At 35.2% G+C, this 15,533-nt stretch overlaps 2 protein-coding genes across 2 annotated transcripts; one reads left to right on the top strand and one right to left on the bottom strand.

The window, feature by feature from the left end:
• Nucleotides 1-9,537: 9,537 nt before the first annotated feature.
• Nucleotides 9,538-11,445, top strand: LOC108211911 (pathogen-related protein). The gene is made up of 4 exons (XM_017383630.2): nt 9,538-9,813; nt 9,885-10,017; nt 10,230-10,528; nt 11,159-11,445. Exons 1-4 carry the CDS (start codon nt 9,646-9,648, stop codon nt 11,324-11,326), a joined length of 768 nt encoding a protein of 255 aa, XP_017239119.1. The 5' UTR covers nt 9,538-9,645; the 3' UTR covers nt 11,327-11,445.
• A 1,931-nt stretch (nt 11,446-13,376) lies between these two features.
• On the bottom strand, nt 13,377-15,328 carry LOC108211952 (protein GRAVITROPIC IN THE LIGHT 1). The gene has a single exon (XM_017383677.2). The coding sequence runs from the start codon at nt 15,017-15,019 to the stop codon at nt 13,649-13,651; it is 1,371 nt and encodes a 456-aa protein (XP_017239166.1). The 5' UTR covers nt 15,020-15,328; the 3' UTR covers nt 13,377-13,648.
• Nucleotides 15,329-15,533: the final 205 nt, after the last annotated feature.

The raw sequence follows: 15,533 nt of genomic DNA, 5'->3' as shown, positions 1-15,533 counted from the left end.
AAGCATAAACAAGAAAAAAAAAGTTGAACTTTGGGTTGATATTTGCCTTTCATACTTGAATATGTTTATGTGGAATTATCATGAATATCATGTAATGAATGCATTATATTTGTTATCCGTTATGTTTGAAATGCAGCCATTTTATAATCGAATGTGGTAATGATTGCTTTAATACAGATCCATATTAATAACATGCATAAGCCATGCATGTTTATTTAAATAATTAATAATGCACATACATGGAGTGGAAGAAGTTACTGGAGGCAACCAACCTGCAATTGTTATGCACTAGCTCCTATGGAAAATTTATTAATAGCACATGAGTTGGCCAAGCAAGTTATAATTACAACGAGCAATTTAGTTTTGCATGCATGATACTGATATAAGAAAGTGGATTGGGTTGAAAACAATTCTTGTATAGCCTCTAGATCAATAAATGGAGGAGAAGGAAACAACTATATATATAATCGTTGATTACACATAAGGAATCTGGAGGAAGCAAGGGGAGTGAAGGGAAGCTACGGTTTGTGAATACCTTAATTAGTATATGTTTTGGTCATGCTTTAGTTGTTAATTAAGATGTTTCTCAGCACCAATATCTTCTTTAATCTAATACAATTAAGTAATATTGTAAAATATTGAGTATAAGATCACAATCAAAACTCTAATATATCTTGAATAAACTGAGCTAATTTTATTGGCAGAACTTGTGGCTATATATAGCCTTACAAAGCTGAAACGATAATTCCTAATAACTAGAGTTTATCTTCAGTGAAGATAAAGACTCATCAAACTACTTTATTCCTAATGACTTATCTGAAAAAAAAATAGAATCCTGATCTAAAACTAGAGCTACAACTAGAAACCTATAATACTAAAACGAGAACAAAACAATTCTTTCACACCCTCCCTTAAACTAACTGTCATAACAGATATACAGTTAGTTTACATCTTCCAGTCTGCACACACCCAAGCGACCTCTGAACTGTAAGAATGCATCTAGCGGCAGAGGCTTTGTCATTATATCAGCAACCTGTTCTCTAGTTCCACAATGTATCAAATTAATGATTTCATTTTGAACAAGCTCTCTTAAGTAATGAAAACGTACGTCAATGTGCTTCCTTCAACCGTGCATAATAGGATTCATAGATAGCTTTATAGTAGAACTATTGTCACAATAAACCAGAGTTCCTAGATTGTGAACACAACTAAGTTGTTCAGTAATTCTCCTCATCCATACTGCTTGACTTGCATAACCTGCTGCAGCCACAAACTCAGCTTCTGTCGTGGATAATGTAACAATAGGCTGCTTCTTTGACAACCATGAGACGACCACAGAACCTATCAAGAACACATAACCAGAGGTGCTTTTCCTGTCATCCACATCTCCAGCATAATCACTGTCCGTATACGCAATCAAATCTGAGTTTTCTCCCCTATACATAATTCCGTAATCCGTTGTTCCCTTTAAATACCTTAGTATCCGTTTAACTGCTTGTAAGTGAAGTTCAGTAGGTTTACACATATACCTACTGACTAAACTAACACTGTACATCAAATCTGGACGAGTTGCAGTAAGGTACATAAGCTTCCTACTACTTGCTTGTAAAAGGACTCGTCGACTGTGACACCATGCTCATCAATCTGTAACTTATAACCAGGAACAATTGGACTACAAACAGCTTTGCTTTCCAACATTCCAAACCTTTTCAAAATTTCAGCTGCATATTTCTTTTGGCAGATAAAAATGCCATTTGCATTCTGTGTTACTTCAATACCGAGAAAGAACTTCATCATCCCAAGATCTGTCATCTCAAAAGTTTTCATCATTGAAGCTTTGAAATCATTTAACAATGTTTCATCATTACCAGTATAAATCATATCATCAACATAAAGACTGACAATAAGCATTTTACCTTCGTCGCTTTGCTTAGTAAACAATGTTTGCTCATTTGGACACTGTTGAAAACCTTGTGCAATAAAATAAGACTGTATACGACTAAACCAAGCTTGAGGTGCCTGTTTTAATCCATATAATGCCTTATGTAACTTGTACACTTTATTTTCACTTCCTTTAATTTCATAGCCTTTTGGTTGCTCTACGTATACATCCTCCTCAAGCTTGCCATGTAAAAATGCAGATTTGACATCTAACTGAAAAATTTTCCAGCTCTTTTGAGATGCTAATGCCAGCACTGTTTTCACTGTCTCCATTCTAGCTACTGGTGCATATACTTCCCCATAATCAATTCCATATTTCTGCGAGTACCCTTTTGCTACCAATCGAGCTTTGTACTTCTCAAGTTCCCCCTTTTCGTTATGTTTAGTCTTATAGACCCACTTAACTCCGACCTTTTTAGCTCCTGCTGGCAAGTCAACTAAGCTCCATGTGTTGTTTTTCTCTATAGATTCTATTTCGGTGTCCATAGCTACCTTTCAATGCTTACTCTTCACTGCTTCCTCAAAACACAAAGGATCACTAGACACCATTAAGGCCATGTTGACTTCAGAATCATCCTCTGAATTATCTACATCTTCTCCTGTCACATAATCATTAAGCCATGAAGGGGGTTGTGTTTCTCTTCTGCTTCTTGTACCTCTATTGTAATTTTCTGCATCGGGTCCATTGTCATTTTCACTGTTGTTGTCCACTTCATTATCACCATCATTATCAGGACAATCACCCCAATCTAAATTTCTTGAAATGTCATTTTCATTACTTATATCCCAGTCCCACTGTTTTGCATCATCAAACACAACATCCCTTCTTATTACAAATTTCTTGGTAATAGGATTAAACAACCTACAGTTAAACCTCGATTAAGTAATATCCGATAAAGTAATAACCTCGTTTAAGTAATAAATTTTGTCGGTCCCAACTTGGGCCAATGTTGTAAAGTAATATTTTCGCTAAAAGCATAAGATAATAAAAATTTAGAAACTCATTAAAGGCCCGGGTTATATGTAAAGTAATAATTCATTAATTATATATATACATAATGCATATCAATTACAAAATTTAGTTTTTTTTTTTAATTTGAATCTATAGTAGCTTGTTTCTTCTTTCCACCAAGGCCAAAATTAATCTCATCCTTGACTTTATGTAATGCATAGATAACTCCGGTATGTTTTGCTCATGTTGTAACAAGTAATTGTTCAAAGTGTTGATTGCTTTGAAGTGCTTTCTTTGATGACACGCTTGAGATGACATTGCTATCGTCTAATGCATGCATGAATTTAGTTTATCGATAAAGTAATAAAAAATTATTATAAAAGTAATTCTAAATCAAATACATTGCATGTGACTGATTCTTGTTTTCAAAAATAATGAATTATAATTTATAAACATATTCGGTAAAATAATAAAATATTACTTTATCGATAAAGTAATAAAATATTATTATATCGATAAAATAATAAATTCGGTAAAGTAATATTTTTTCCCGGTCCGAAGGGTATTACTTTAAAGAGGTTTAACTGTATAACCTCCTTTCGTCTCATCACTTACACCCAGAAAAATGCAAGTGTTACTTCTATCATCAAGTTTAGTTCTCTGTACCTCAGGCACATGAACATGTGCAATGCAGCCAAACACCCGAAAATGATCAACTGAGGGACGCAAACCACTCCATGCTTCTTCAGGGGTAATGTCTTTCAAAGCTGAATTTGGGCATCGATTCAACACATGATTACTCCAATTAACTGCCTCGGCCCAAAAAATCTTTGGAATTTTATTCTCTGAAAGCATAGCACGTACCATGTTCATTACAGTTTTGTTCTTGCGCTCGGCCACACCATTTTGCTGAGGTGTGTACGGTGCTGTTAGTTGTCTTTGTATCTCATTTTCTTTGCAGAAACCATTGAATTCGGAAGAAGTGAACTCTCCACCTCTGTCCATGCGTAAACATTTAACTGGCAGCCCTGTTTTATTGCTTACTAACTTCACAAAACATTTAAAATTACTGAAAGCTTCTGACTTATCAGCTAACAAGTAAATCCAAGATTTCCGGCTATAGTCATCAATAAAGCATAAAATGTACCTCTTATTTCCAAAGGAGTCAGGTTTAATTGGACCACAAATATCAGCGTGGATAAGGTCCAAAATACGTCCAGCTCTCGAAAAACTTTTAGTAGGAATTGGATCTCGGTGATGCTTCCCAATAAGACAATCATTGCAGATTTCGCTCGTTGCAGTGAGCTTTGGTAACCCTGTAACCATCTTCTTATGTTCCAAACTCTTCAGGCTTTTGTAGTTTAAGTGACCATATCGACGATGCCATAATCGAGTTGTCTCACTTACATTTGCGAGAAAACAAGTGTCAGTCATAGTTGGTGAAAATTGAGAATGACTTTGTTGATGTGCATGCACTTTGAACATCCTGTTTGCACTCATCTGGGCTTCTATAATAAGTCCTCTATCGGGATGATAAATCTTGCAAGCGCCTTCTTTGATCACAATTGCTAACCCACCCTTTCTCCTGAAGTTGTCCTATGCTAAATAGATTGGTTTTCAATTCTGGGACATAGTAGACATTAGTTACAGTGTGTTTAATACCATTTAACACAAGCTTCACATTACCTCGAGCTGTGACATTCATTTTGCAATTATTCCCCAGCTTTACAATATGTTGGAATCCTTCGAACATAATGAAGAAAGTTTTATCTCCGCACATATGATTTGAATAACCAGAATCCAGGTACCATGCATCTTCTCGTTCTCTCTCGGTCTTGTCAACATAAGCCATCAACAATATATCATCTTCTTCGTCAACCGTTGCATAGTTGGTTTCGTTGTTCCAAGCTAGACACTCATACTGATAATGGCCTAGTCTATGACACTTGAAGCATTCTATAGTCGCCTTTGAAATAACATGTCTTCCTCTGCCCCTGCCTCGTCCTCTTGTGACACTTTTCCGTGCAAACACTCTCCCGCGTCCCCTTACATTATGTCCAGTATCATAAGACACTTTTAAAACTTGTTCCTCTTCAATGTCCTTCTCTTTGCTAAACTTTTGCTCATGTACCAGAAGTGAGCTTTGAAGAGCATCAACAGAAAGGGTATCAATATCCTTTGACTCCTCAATAGAACACACTATGTAATTCCATTTTTCAGTAAGAGCCCTTAAGATCTTCTCTACTATTTTCTGATCTGCCATGTCCTCCCCATAGTTTCGCATATCATTTGCCGTTTCCATCACTCGACCAAAATATTCAGTATTTGATTCTCCATTCTTCATAGCCAAAATTTCAAAACTCCTGCGAAGTCGATTCAATTGAGCTCGTTGAACACGGGCGTTGCCTTAATATTTTTACTTCATTGAATCCCAGAGTTGTTCCGCAGTCTCTTTCTTAGTGATTGTTTTCAAAATCGACTTGTCAATGGAAGAAAACAAGTAGTTTTTGGCCTTCAGATCCTTTAGTCTTGCCTCATCTAGGATCTTTTTCTCCGCAGCCGGCAATGCTTCTTCTTTTTCAGGTACTGTATAACCTGATTCCACGACACTCCAAAACTGCTTTGAACGCAGAAGATTTTCCATGACCAGACTCCAATGGTCATAGTCCCCGTCAAACCTCAGAATGCTAGGTTGAACATACCCGCTATTTGTTTCTGCACTCATCTTCCTTTTTTCCTCTAACCTGGCTCTGATGCCAAATATTGAGTGTAAGATCACAATCAAAACTTTAATATATCTGGAATAAACTGAGCTAATTTTATTGGCAGAACTTGTGGCTATATATAACCTTACAAAGCTGAAACGATAAATCCTAATAACTAGAGTTTATCTTCAGTGAAGATAAAGACTCATCAAACTACTTTATTCCTAATGACTTATCTGAAACAAAATAGAATCCTGATCTAAAACTAGAGCTACAACTAGAGTCCTATAATACTAAAACGAGAACAAAACAATTCTTTCACAGGGCATCGCCCATCTTTTATCTTGAAAGCTTGTAAAAAAAAATTAGATATATATATTATTTCAAATTACATAAATTCAAAAATATATATTATATTAAAACTTCAGAATATATCATAATTATAATATATCTAATATAATAATAAAATTATTTATACGTCATAAAAATTATTAAAATTAAACTTATAATTTTAGAAAATATCTGTATCATGACAAGGATTTAATAAATTTATAATTTAACATATTCAATATTTTTATTTTAGTCCAAACACGTTTAGTTTTTATTTGAAAATCTTTTAACTAAAAAATACATATTATTCTAGAATATTTTTTTTCTAATATAATTTATATTAAAATTATCACTATAAAATAACAAATATTATAAATTAGATGGTATGGAATATTATGAGTTAATATTATTTAAAAAGGATGTTTATGACCATAATTGAGTGCACTTATTTGATTTTAAAATGAATATTGATGTTGCAGCAACATATGAACAGCAGCTTCAAGGAACACACAGAGAAGGAAAAAAAAGACTAGAGTATCTCTGTATGTCTACCACCCTCGAGGAGGGAGTGTGTCATGCACTTTCCAGTCATTGTGTCAAGCTGTACATTTGCATAACTGTGAGGGTTGATTTATCGGTTTTTTTTCTTTGATGGTTACTGTGTTCAAAGAGGTAAAGCCTTAATAATATTATGACGGGTAGGTAGGGGTGTTCATCAAACCGCCCACACCGCATAAATCGTCCGCACCGTTCCGCACCACACCGTAAAATGTGGTTTTTCTTTTTCGTGATGCGGTTGCGGGTTGAAATTTTAACAAACCGCGCGGTGTGGTGCGGGTTGCGGTTTGACATTATACAAGCGCGGTTCAAACCGCACCGCACCGCTATTTTCTAATATATAAAAATAAATCACATATAATTACAAATATTTATATTGTATAGATAGATTATTTATTATGATATTATGTCCTATGTGTGTATATATATGTTCAAGTTACTCAACTTAATTATAATAATTTTATAATACAAATTAAGACGACAAATTAAATATTATAATTATATATGTTTTCTATAAAATAACATGTTAGTTTTGAAATCTTTTCATCTTCATCATTATCGTACTCATATTTTAGTTTATATTTATTTTGATGAGTATCGTAACTCTAAATTTGTCTGTATATATATATATATATATATATATATATATATATATATATATTATACAAATTATTTTTAAATACATATAATTTAAAATTATATTTATATTGTCATTCAAAAGATAATTTTTTGAATGTATAAACCACGCAAACCGCACCACAATTTTGTGGTGTGGTTCACGCGGTTTTTATATTACGCGGTGTGGTTTCGGTTTACGAATTTTCCAAACCGCATGCGCGGGTTGGTTTGCAGTTTTAGGAAAAAATCGCACCGCCCGCACCGCGAACACCTCTACGGGTAGGCCATGGCAAATTGCCACCAACGAGCAGAAGAAGCACTAGTACAGAATGGACCTTTAGCGACGGTCAAATTAGGCCTTTAGCGTCGGCGTTCCAGCGTAGTATATGAAGGCGACACTAAAGGGTGCCCCTATTGCGTCGGTCAAACACCCGACGCTTAAAGTCCTGTTGCGTCGGTTAAACGACGACGCTAAAGAACCTTTAACCGACGCTAGAAGTTCACCTTTTGCGTCGGGTAGAAAAAGAGCCGACGCTAAAGGGTTTTCTTTTAGCGTCGGTTGAATTAAATGCCGTAGCACAAAGTTTACTCTTTTGCGTCGCGTAGTCAAACAGCCGACGCTAAAGGGTACACTTATAGCGTCGGTTCGTCAAGCAAGCGTCGCTGAAAGTTGTACTTATAGTGTCGGTTATTCTTAATATGCCGTCGCCTAAAGTTGTACTTATAGTGTCGGTTTTGTTAAAATGCCGTCGCTTAAAGTCTTTTTTTTTTTTAATAATATTTTATATAATATGCATAATTTATATATATATATATATATATTATATATAACCTGCTCATCCACAATCAATGCACGTAGAGAAATCCAAATGGAAGTGCACAAAAACAAGAGTACTAAATTAAACTGAAAATATTCAAATTTAATATTAGTAATATCCATATCTATTACATCCACGCGGTCTGTTTTGCGGAGAAAGTGCTACTTCATTACTCATTAGTAGAGAGAACATAATGTAGTTGTCAAAATTACGATGTACTCCACTCATTTCATTTATTTTGTGCACTATCGAATTCTGTTTTTTATTCAATTATATTGGTATATTATATATTGAAATAGTTATATTAAATTTTAATTAAATTGATATAATACTAAGTTTGTCCTAATGAATCTATATATGAATAATAATTATAGATTAGTGACGTCAAAAAAGAATAAAAACGAAAAAAATAATCTAAAGTCAGATTTTAAGAATATTATATGCAATATATATATATATATATATATATATATATATATATATATATATATATATATATATATATATTCTATGGAGTACAAAAAAAATTGGAGTATTGGAGTACAAAGTTTGATAAAATGTAATCTAGTCATCTAAATTTTAATTTTTTTTGTCGAATAATATTTGTAAATATTTGACAACCTGCACATTATGTTCTGCAACATAAACATCGTGATCAAATTGTAGAATAATTACTTTTATAAATCATAGGACTCTATGTTCTGCAATATAATTAATAAGCAGAACAATAATCTTAATACTTGTTAAAGTTCAAAGATATTAATGATTAATTGACAATTATGTGCAAGACAACTTATAAATGATAGATTATATCAAAATTTGGATAATCAAAGATATTATATAGGATCAAACTAAAAAATTATGATTTGTACTCCAATACTCCAATGTTTTTATGTACTCCATAGAACTTAACTCAATATATATATATATATATTTTGTATATTGAATTTTGATGGTATTTTTGTTTAATAATTGAAGAAGTTCCCAGGTTAGTTTCTCTGGAAAATTATTTAAGGTAATTTTGTGGTCATCAAAACGCAATGCGACGTGTCTTGTTGTTAGTTGATGAGCAGGTGTTCAGTACATACATAGCTGTCATATAGGATTGTGTAGAGAAAATTTATACATAATAATGTGTGATGGACCAAAATTAAGGCTCACACCGAGAGGCCGAAGGCTCCATCCCAGCTCGGCCACCCAACAAAGGCCCCTCAAGGACGTAGCCCCGTAGACAGAGCAAGAACCGGTAGAACTGAGTCACCCTTGCCTCACTACCAATCCTGCCGAGCACACCTACAAGCCACGTGTCCTCTGTAGCGACACCTGTCCTCTAGCCTTGCTGAGTCACCTGCCTGCCTGTACAAATAGCTTATAACAGTCATTCACCCTATACACAATAGGAAAGCCAGGTGGTCAAAAAAGAGAAAAACCCGGGTTGACTCACAAAAAAGAGATTTAAAAGATAGGAAAGAAGAGAGAGAAAATCAAAAACACATAACTAAATTATCAACGTGGTAACCGATTTAAAATGAAATATTTTAATTCGGATTGTCGATGTGAATATAAGAGATCCATTCTAATTAAAATTTATCACATATCAATTTATAAAATTTTGTACATAATTTCGTACTCCAAGTATTTTCCTATATATATATATATATATCGGCTAGGTTGGCAAGAGTTGCAACAGTATTGTTGATGATAAAGCTGGAAGGTGGTGTTGATGATGAGTAATACAGGCAAGAGCATGGAGGATGAAAACAAACGAGTTGAGGTCGCAAGAGACAAGTATAGGTCTTTCCTTGATGATGCTGCAGGCACTGAGTGGAGACATGGCGGCCCTCCAGTTTATGATCAAATCAATCTTCTTTTCGAGCATGGTCGAACCAAGGCAATCACTAATCACTTGATCTCATCATTCTTTCTATTTCTCCAACGCTACTGAATGAGTTTCTGCTGCAGGATTGGCCCAAGGGATCCCTCGAAGAGACGGTGCAAAATGCTATCAAGTCATGGGAGATGGAGCTCTCTCACAAGACCCGCATCCAAGATTTCAAGTCTGTTAATCCCGATAAGTTCAGACTCATTGTCAATGGTACTCTCAATTAACATATTAATATCATATACAGGGGCGGATCTAGCATGGTATTTCTCGGGATATCAAACTAATTTTTGGAAAACATATTTTTTAAAATTTTCTGGGGGAGCTTCTATAATTTTGTGACCCTTACTAGATCAGCCCGGATTATATATCACTGTCATATTTTTAGCCATATATATTACCATTTCTGATTTGATTGGGTGCAGGAAGGGAGGGCTTATCAGGAGAAGAAACACTGAGGTTGGGGAGCTACAATGCTTTGTTAAAGAGTCCACTGCCAGAAGGGCTCCAGTACTACAAAGCTGAGGAAGAGAGCTTTCAGTCTTCTCATGATGCATTTCGATCAGCATTTCCTCGGGGATTTGCCTGGGAAGTGGTTGGCGTTTATTCAGGACCCCCGATGATAGCATACAAGTTCAGGCACTGGGGTTTCTTTGAAGGCCCCTTCAAAGGCCATGCCCCTACCGGAGAAATGGTTCAGTTCTACGGCATGGGTCTCTTGAAGGTAATACCCAATTCTATTCGTCTCCTCTATATTATTTTCATAGCCATTTTCCGTCTTCATATGCTGCTACTTCAAAGGTTTATGATACGTCTAGGCCTCCAATTGAACACAGCTTTAGTTCTTAGCATGTGCCCATAGGTACACACCGTACAAAGTACGAACCCAAGGTTAATTATGTACAAAGACCTCGGAACACGATTAGGTGTAGTAGAGCTATTCCAGGCCCCATGGTTTGGAAAATGTGGCTATTGGATATCTGATGGGAATTGCTAGGCCTTAATTTCATTAACGCTAATCCTAAATTTCAGTATATGTTTTAACATCAGCATATGGGATGTTGGTGGGAAAATTGACAAGTAGTACATTAGATTCGTCATTCATGACACAACTTATACTGAGCTCCAATATGCCAAAGCTGCTTCTAACTTGTTACCCATTCATTAGAAGATAGTTCATTCCTTGTATTCAATTTATAATCTTTGCCGTGCACGAGAACTCTTGAGTTTTCAATTTATAGTCTAGGCTCATTAAAAACCATTAATTCGAACCCGATGGGGTCAAAATAAAACCACATATAGAAATTTGGGTAACAGACGGTGTGAGAGAATTTGATGAATAAACGTTCAACAGGTGGACGAATTGCTGAGGGCAGAAGACGTTGAGATCTATTATGACCCAGCTGACCTGTTCGCCGGCCTTCTCAGGGGTCCCAAAGATCCACCATTCCCCGAGTCTTCTTCAGATAAATCGGCTGCTTCCGCTACAATCACATCCATTAAACGTTGTCCACTACATTGAAATTACTATTTCAAAGCCACCAGTAGTCCAGTACCACATCAGTGTTTATCCTCCTTTTTTCAGCTTTGTAATCCTGATTATTATGTTTTTTTCAACTTTGATTATCATGTTAATTTCGCTATCATATCTCCTGTTTTTGTCTTTGTAATTTATGTGCGACTGAACTGTTCGAATAAGTACCTTGGTCTCTTTGAATATAACAAAATAACAAATATGCGCAGATTTTATTTAGATTTTAGTTTAAAGAATCACTAATTTTATTTTTTTGTAGAAGATCAATCAAGCACTAAAATTATTGGAAAACTACCATCGTAATCAGAGGCGTGCCTCGGTGTGTTCGAAGTATTCGACCGCATGGTTCCTCTGATTTAAGGAACAAATTTTTGTTTATTAGTTCAAAGTATTTGATCGCATAGTTCTTCTGACTTAAGAAACAAATTTTTATTAGGTTAATTATCAAACTCATTATTAAAGTTCGACAAAAGATACAACTTCATCACTGATCTTCACGAGTTCTCAATTGGCTAACTAAATTAGTTTATTGGTATCAAAATCATCACCGTCTTTAATTTTTTTTTTAAAAAAAAACTAACGGAAGTATGGACGGAGGAAATTATAATACAATACAAAACGTTGAGATAAGACAACTATCTCTATGTTGTTGATCATGCAATCTCCGAGCAAAAATTCCTTCTCTTCCTCCTCTTGACTTTTTCTCATGATGCCTCTCCTCAATAATACGTATGTAATATTCTCTATCTCATAAAACTTAATACAAAAGTGTTCTAATTCCAATAAAAATATAAGGCAAAATTCAAAATTCAATAGGTTTTGAAAATATAGTTGACTTTATCTTCTGTTTTTTTGGCTGTTTCAGTTGACTTTTGGATTATGGACCCATCTAGAATGATAGGAAATTAATATATCTTCACGTAGGCCGTTGAATCACTGAAATCTGAATTCTATAACTGAAGATACAGTCCAAACAACATTTCTTGGACGGTTAGCCAACAAATCCGAATTTTCTTCTAATTTATCTCAAATCCATTCCAATTTAGAATTCTTTCCCACCTACAAACAAATCATAACTAATATTGGAATAATAATCATCTAAAATACATAAAAAAATATACTCTATCAGGAATTTAGAGTTATGTCATAAGTTTAGTGGTAGATCTTTATGCTTTCCAACATATTTATTTAATTATTTTTAAAACAATCTTTATTAGATTAGTTATATTTTTAAAAATCGAAATCAAACCATTTTTTTATTATAATAGAAGGAAAAGGAAAGTGAACCCTTAATCCTCCGCGTATCACGACATCCTTGCTTATTTAGTATTATAAATTACACGAAAAAGATTTAAATTAATCACATGAACAAACATAGCTAAGCCTCGTTTGTTTAGAGGAAGCCGAAGCTTCTTCTAGCTTATCCTTTTTCTTGAACTGTTTGTGTAGATAAGTAGAACAACTTTTAAAAAGTTGAGAATACTAGCTTCTCTCTCGTAACTTCTACTCCCTCCGTCCCAATTCTTTATATTTAGTTTGGGCACGGAGGTTAAAATATGTATAAAATAGTAGAAAAAAGAAAGAAAAGTGGGTGAAGTAGTGAGACCTATTAAATTTTTAATGTATAAAAGGGAGATAGTGAAGTAAAAGTAGTGTGGTAAGGGAGTAAAAGTAGTGTGAAAAGGAAGAAAAAGTTGAGAAGTGGTGGGACTCATTAACTATTTTTGGTAAGTTTTGAAATGTAAAGAATTGGATGAGACATGGCACAAAGGAAACTGTAAAAAAATCCGGTGGGCCGGAGGGAGTGTCTTTTTTTCTAAACAATTCATTATCTTATTTACCTCTCACATATAATCTATTTTTTACTTTAAAAAAAAGTCATTTTTTTTAAGTTTGCTCAAACAGCTTCTTAATATCAACATGAGTACTTGACGTCCCATGTCATACAATTATTCCGGTAGACAGTTTGTATCAGGAATGCATCAAAGAGAGCAGCAAACGTATTTTACAACTGGACCTATTTTATTGAACTAAAGTATTGAGATGATATAAACCTATGATGAAAGCTAATCAAACATTGCTTGACCCAAGTATTATCAAAATTGGCAAATCCTCCACTCCTATACAGCTAATCAAATATTAAAATCCAACACAGGCCACATGATTGAGGCCAATGCCCCCCCTTCCCCCACCCCAAAAGACCACAATCATGAGTCATGACCAACATGGATCCATCATACATAACTTAAATTCGAAAACCAATGGCTCCAGACATGGTGGACCAGATTCTGTCAATGATCTAGTCTCAGTCTAAGAAAGATAAACCTGGGACTGTATAATAGTTTTACCAATCTTGAACCCCGGAACCACTGTGAAAGCCACTCGAGGATTCGCTCCTGATGACAGAAATGCTTCTTCGTTCACACAGTCCATGTAAACCTCAGAAAAACGACTTGTTTTGCTAACTTGAAAAATTGAAGCCTCGGGCTGAAATGAGAAGGCCAAACAATGCAACTGCCAAACCTGCTTCGCCATCTCGCAAAACATTGCATAAAAATCTGTTTCTGGTTGTGAACCAGAAACTAATAAATTTCTCTGGTCCAAGTTCCCGAATAAAGATTCTTCCATTTTTGGATGAACGAGCCGCAAATATTTTTTGCGGCAAAACTTTGCAAATGCAGATTTAGGCTTCGAGACAAGATACTCCTTTGGCTTTTGAGATTTTAACCCTACGTATCTGCTAAAGAATTCCTGCTGGCCCTGGTTCTCCGGTAATGATTTATGTGAGTTTGAGAAGAAAGGGTGATTGAAACCATCAAACATTTGCCGACAAACATATGATTCAAATGTAAAACATTTATGGCTAGCACTTGGGTAAACAACTCCTGGTTCTATTGAATCAGCAGCAACATCTAAATCCCAGCCAACCGATTCCATTTCATTGATTATAAGACGGACATATCTTCGAGTACTTCTAACAGTCTTTGCAAGGGCTCGAATAAAATGAGCAGGGCTTAAGGTGTTTAAACACAAATTGTCATGAGTTGATGATGATCCACTCATATTCAGTCTCTTTTCAATTACCTTGTTTTCTTTATCAGCCTGGCGAAGTTTCTCTCGGAGAAAAACAAGTTCAGAGTGCTTTAATTTAAGCTCAGAGTCCAACTTCTTCCCCATAATTTCGAAGGTCTTTAAAAGACTCTTCTGCTCTTTAATTTCAGCCAATACCTGTGTAGTCTCTGGAGAAGGATCGTCGAGATGGTTCTTGAGGTAGCACTGCTTCTGTTCTGACAAAATTTTCAACTCTGCGACGACTATCTCATCTGCAGACTCAATTCCTTCACCGTCGTAAGGAGACTCAGCAAACTGCATCTGAGCATAGGCTGATTTTATTGCGGAAACACTGGCAAACAGCTTGGCAAGGAAAGCTTCATTGGATGCTTTCTTCTGTGCCTTTTCATCTTCGTCAAAAACTGATTTTAGATCAGTATTGCGACGATCATGCCTGACCGTGCCATGTAACTTGGTCTTCGGCACTTCCTGATCACTCTGATTCTTGGCTTCCTCTGCTCTGTCAGCAGGGGAATTCCTCGACATGGCTCGAATGTGCATAACCTTTGCAAAGGTTCGGGCCAGCCTTCTCTTATTCGAGTTCGACGAAGATTCGTTGGCATGATCCATCTAGCAAAATGATTGTGGACTTTACGACGATGATAATAATACAAGAGAGATTGAACAAGAATAAACGAACTGCAATTCAGACAAAAGATCTACAACAAAAGGTGTCATTTACTTTGCTTTAAACATTTACATCCATGCTTTTCTTCAAAAGATTAAGACGGACCCAAACGATTAGACTAAAGCTATAAACTAATTCATGGTCAGAGAAAAAATACATCAAGAGAGGATCTTGAAGAATATGGGAATAAAAACAATGTAGAAAATGAATTTGATGGCTGTTTACAGTTGCGTGCATAATTTACAATGTCAAAGGGTGCACGACAGCATTCGTATTTTATATAAAACAAAGCTCGGGTCTCTGATAAATAATTGTTTCATCATTATTTCATAATTTTTTAAATAAAAATAAACGTGATTAGGCAGACTGTAAGACCGTAACAACCATACATATAAATATGCTAAGGAGACAGCAAAATGGTGATAGCAATTACAGAATATTGAATCGGTCGAGTAC

Source organism: Daucus carota, chromosome 3 (genome assembly GCF_001625215.2).
Source record: "Daucus carota subsp. sativus chromosome 3, DH1 v3.0, whole genome shotgun sequence".
Classification (NCBI taxonomy): Eukaryota; Viridiplantae; Streptophyta; class Magnoliopsida; order Apiales; family Apiaceae; genus Daucus; species Daucus carota.
This window is presented reverse-complemented; position numbering and strand designations above follow the sequence as displayed.